The sequence below is a fragment of the Acanthisitta chloris genome, unplaced genomic scaffold (assembly GCF_000695815.1).
Source record: "Acanthisitta chloris isolate BGI_N310 unplaced genomic scaffold, ASM69581v1 scaffold5817, whole genome shotgun sequence".
Lineage (NCBI taxonomy): Eukaryota > Metazoa > Chordata > Aves > Passeriformes > Acanthisittidae > Acanthisitta > Acanthisitta chloris.
In genome coordinates this window covers 1-4,581 of record NW_008683064.1, presented here as the reverse complement: position 1 = coordinate 4,581, position 4,581 = coordinate 1, and the positions used below count along the sequence as shown (strand labels likewise).

Sequence of the window (4,581 nt, the reverse complement as noted above, 5' to 3'; positions counted from 1 at the left end):
CCGCCACCACTGGCTGCCCTACGAGCACCCTGACCGTGCGTCCTGCTCGGGGCCGTGCAGACATTCCCTTGGCCTGGGAACCCCCTTGAACCCCCATTTTCCCCTCAAACGTGTCCCTTTACCTCTCAAACTGACCCTTTTGCTCCAAAATTACACAATTATATCCCAAAACCACAAGTCTTGCCCTAATTTTATCCCCAAATCCCCCATTTCCCCCCCCAAATCCCCAGTTTATCCCTGAAATTCAACTTCATGAATCCAAATTGCCTTACTGTCCCTAAAGTTGACACTTTTGACCACACATGCTATGTCTGAACCCCACCAGCTCTGCCAGAAATCCCTGGTTTTCCCCCCAAACCTCTCTGCCCTACCCAGACTTCCCCATTTCCCCCCAAACTACCTATTTTCTCTCTAAATTGCACACAATCCACTCGTTCCTCCCCAAACCACTCCGTCCCACCCCTCTGCCCCTGTCTCTAGCCCCAAACCCTGCAGCTTTTACCCTGAACCCATTTCAGAGAGAGAGGTTTCTTTAGGGGTGTCCTTCCCCTCTCCTCACTCCATCAGTGGGATATTTCTGAGAGCACACCGGGATTGCTGTCCATCCATGCAGCTCCTTCTCTCCCCTGGCTCCGCAGCTCCCAAGAGATGTCACCTGTACTGCCAGTCCAGGGAAACTGGGGACGTGGCTCATATGAAGCAGCCGGTGCACGACGGGACACGCTGCTCCTATAAGGATCCCTACAGCATCTGCGTCCGTGGGGAATGTGTGGTGAGTGGCCCAGGGACCCTCTGGGGGCAACTGATGGGAACAGCACAAGGGCAGAGAGAGAGACTTTGCAGGGTGTCCCCAAGTTCCATATTTGTGGCATTGTGTTCCTCAAAATTCCTTGAGATTGAAATGGAGTTAGAGAATGGCACAGATCTGTTCCATATAAAATGCTCCATGCTCTGTCACTGATGGTTTTGTATCCTGGTGTCCCAGACTGCTTTGGGTTGGAAAGGACCTTAAAGGCCCATCCAGTTCCACCCCCTGCCATGCCCTGCCTGTGCCCACACCTCCCACCAGCCCAAGGTGCTCCAGGCCCCATCCAACCTGGCCTGGAACACTTCAGGGATGGAGCAGCCACAGCTTCTCTGGGCAACCTGTGCCAGTGCCTCAGCACCTCACAGGGAAAAATTCCCTCCTAATATCCAATCTTTCCCTTTTTTCTGCAGAAAGTAGGCTGTGACAAGGAAATAGGCTCCACCAAGGCCGAGGATCAGTGTGGAGTCTGTGGTGGGGACGACTCCCACTGCCGGACGGTGAAGGGAACCTTCACCCGCACTCCCAAAAAACTCGGTAGGAATAACATCTGCTGCAGTGGAATGGGTTTCTGGCACACTGATGGGCATGGGATAATGCCAGAATAATGGGCTTAACAACATCCCTTGAGCTCCAACTCAGCCTGTTAGGGCAGTCTGCTGCCCATCGGCCTCTGGTTGTAGATGGTTATGGAAGGGATGGAGATCTTTAGGGAACGGTGATTGATTCTCTTCAACTTGGACAATCTGGTATTTAAAAAGGCTAATTGAGCTCTTCCAACTGGAAAATATTTAAGCAAGAGGTGTCAAAAAGAATTCGAGTTTCTGGAAAATGAAATGTGCAAGTGTCCAATTTAAAATCCCCCCTGGAATGTCACCAGTCTGACTTCCAATGACCAACTGTGCTCCCAGGGCACTAACTCCAGGTGTTCTGTTTAAGGGAAAAGCAGAGGAGCCTTTCCCTTGCCCAAAGGAGCTCGCAGTGTTTTCCTCTCTGGGACAAAGGAGGCTAAAAACACACTGGGTGAGTGTGAGGGCTTGTAGGGAGAGAGGCATCCATGGGAATGGGAGAGTTCCCGTGCAGTTCCCATCTCCCCACAGACACGGACAGGTAATGCCAACCCAGGCCAAAGCCTGATGTTCCCTGTGCTCCAAAGGCAGTGGAAGGAGAGACTGGAAATGCTGTTGGCACTGGCCAGCCAGGACCATAATTTTCCCTATTCCCAGCTCTTCTGTCCCTTCACTTGGGTTTTCACAGGAGCTGTGGTATGCCACACTGCCAGTGCCTTCCTTTGTCCCAGAATCCAGTGATTCCACACAACTGAATCTGCAGTTGTTAAAGAGGAAGCAACAGGAATATGGAATATGGAAATCCCACACACTTCAGACATGACCATCTGACAGGGCAGATGTAAACTCCAACCCAACAGCCTGGCTGAGGAATGAGTTGGGAAAAATAGCAAGGAAGACTCGTGTTTGTGCCTTCCTGTGCCAAGGAGCACAGGAAACATCTCTTTGCCTGAGTTGTTGATAGATCCAGCCTGGAGCATTAAACTGATCCCAGCTGACCAGTGGCCAATGGAGCTGTAACTGGTGTCTCTTCTCTCCCTGGAGGGGAAGAGCCCAGGGAGGGCCTGTCCCACCTGTTACAAACCCACTGGCTGTGTGTCTCCCTGGTTGCTCGTGGATGTCCTCTCCTGCAAGCAGAGCTGGGCCTGCCCTGCCCTCCTGACCATGGCTGTTCCTTTCTCTTTCCATCCCTGCTGCCTCCACTGCCCCTGCACGTGCCAAAGGCTACCTTAAGATGTTTGATATCCCTGCGGGGGCTCGACATGTCTTTATCCAAGAAGACGAGGCCTCCCCTCACTTTCTTGGTAAGTGTTTCTCTGCTCAGGTTGCGTTGAAGCTGCAGGAGAAGCACGGGGTGCTCATGCCAGAGAACCTGAAGAGTTCTGAAGAGTAAATGTAGGCATTGCATGTTGAGGGCTGAGTTCTGAAGTCCTGCAGCTCAGCAAACAGACATTTACTTCTTCAGATTCTCCAAAATACTAAACTGACCCAAAATTGCATGGAGCAAGGATTGTCATCACTCACATACGAAGAGGCACTGCCAGGGTGAATCAAATTCACCATCTTTAATTACTCTTAAGGGAAAAATTGTATGGAATTAAAAATGAGAGTCCATCTTTAAGATTTGTAACATTTTGGCTTCTAATTGGATCATCATCGTCATCATCATTATCCCCATCCTACCCTGGCCATCGAGGTGTGCTGCAGGAACCCAAACCCAAGGCAGTTCCCCAGGCTTCCAGTGCCTCAGCCATTTGCTTACTGATTTTGGCATCTGGAACACTCCTGTGTTCTCCAAGGAGACTAAAATGTGATGACAATCTGTAATTTTCATCACCTGATGGAAATCCCCTCCCTGCGCCGCCCCCATCGCTGTCGCTGCGGCAGAGGCACCATGGAGGCACCACCATCTGCTCTCACTCCTTCTAGCAATCAAGAACCAGGCTACAGGGCACTACATCCTGAATGGGAAGGGGGAGGTGGCCAGATCCAGATCCTTCATCGACCTGGGCGTGCAGTGGGAGTACAGCATCGAGGACGACATCGAGACGCTGCACACGGCTGGGCCCCTGCACGACGCGGTGGTGGTGCTGGTGGGTTTGGGCTGGGAGGGACCTGAAGGATCACCCAGAGCCAGGCCTTGGTGCCTCTGCCTGGCAGAGGAATCAGTGCCAGCTCTGGGTTTATGTCTGATTATTCACAGATCATTCCTCGGGAGAACGACACCAGGTCCAGCCTGACTTACAGATACATCATCCATGAGGATTCAGTGCCAACCATCCACAGCAACAATGTGCTGAGGGAGGACTCTGACACCTTCGAGTGGGCATTGAAGAGCTGGTCCCAGTGCTCCAAACCCTGTGGAGGAGGTGAGCAGGGATGGGGCACCTTCTGTAACAAATGGAAAGTTAGCAAGGGAGGAAAGTTGGGGAAGGAAATGATTTAGCAATCTTGGCCTCTGTCTTTTAGAAGCAGTTTGTTATTTTGTGGCCCAGGCCCTCAAGTGCCTGATTGTTCCAAAGTGTCACACTTCCAGCCTAGGAAGAAAAAGGCCTTTTTGGCTGTTTGAATTCAACCCCCAAAGTCAGACAGTGACGCTCCTGAGTGTTCCCGGTACACACGGTGTGTCCATGGCTCTTAGGCAGAGAATGGGGAATGCAAATCCCAAAACACCTGTCCTGTAAAACCACCTAACAGGCCAGAAAACTTGTGTTTAAGCCAACCACTCTCGCAGGGACCTGTTTTTCCTGATTTCTCTGACACATTTCCACAGGGTACCAGTACACCAAGTACGGGTGCCGCAGGAAGAGCGACAACAAGATGGTTCATCGCAGCTTCTGCGAAGGCAGCAAAAAGCCAAAGCCCATCCGCAGGATGTGCAACCTGCAGGAGTGCACGGAGCCCCTGTGAGTGCAGCAGGGATTGCTCCTGGGGCAGGGCAGGCCCAGCTACCTTGGGTGGGGGCAGTTTGAGGGGATGCTGGTGGCTTTCCAGCCTGGCATCGCTGCATGTGGGGTGGGCTTTGTACCTGTGTGAGAATGGGCACTGATCTCAGTGGGTGGCTGTGGGATGTTATCCATATCTGTATGTATAGACAGGGAATCATGGAACAGTTTGGGTTGGAAAGGACCTTAAAGCTCATCTCATTTTGCCCCCCTGCCACGGGCAGGGACACCTCCCACCAGCCCAGGATGCTCCAAGCCCATC

The 4,581-nt window shown here is 52.1% G+C and overlaps 1 protein-coding gene across 1 annotated transcript in view; it reads left to right on the top strand.

Annotated features, from left to right (window-relative positions):
• Nucleotides 1-4,284, top strand: part of ADAMTS3 (ADAM metallopeptidase with thrombospondin type 1 motif, 3) — a 44,841-nt gene extending 40,557 nt beyond the window's left edge. Inside the window, exons 12-18 of the mRNA XM_009078764.1 lie at nucleotides 3-35; nucleotides 639-772; nucleotides 1,219-1,342; nucleotides 2,598-2,678; nucleotides 3,304-3,467; nucleotides 3,578-3,743; nucleotides 4,148-4,284. Of these exons, the coding sequence (XP_009077012.1) occupies nucleotides 3-35; nucleotides 639-772; nucleotides 1,219-1,342; nucleotides 2,598-2,678; nucleotides 3,304-3,467; nucleotides 3,578-3,743; nucleotides 4,148-4,284 (839 nt within the window). The remainder of the gene's footprint in view (nucleotides 1-2; nucleotides 36-638; nucleotides 773-1,218; nucleotides 1,343-2,597; nucleotides 2,679-3,303; nucleotides 3,468-3,577; nucleotides 3,744-4,147) is intronic.
• The last annotated feature ends 297 nt before the right edge of the window (nucleotides 4,285-4,581 follow it).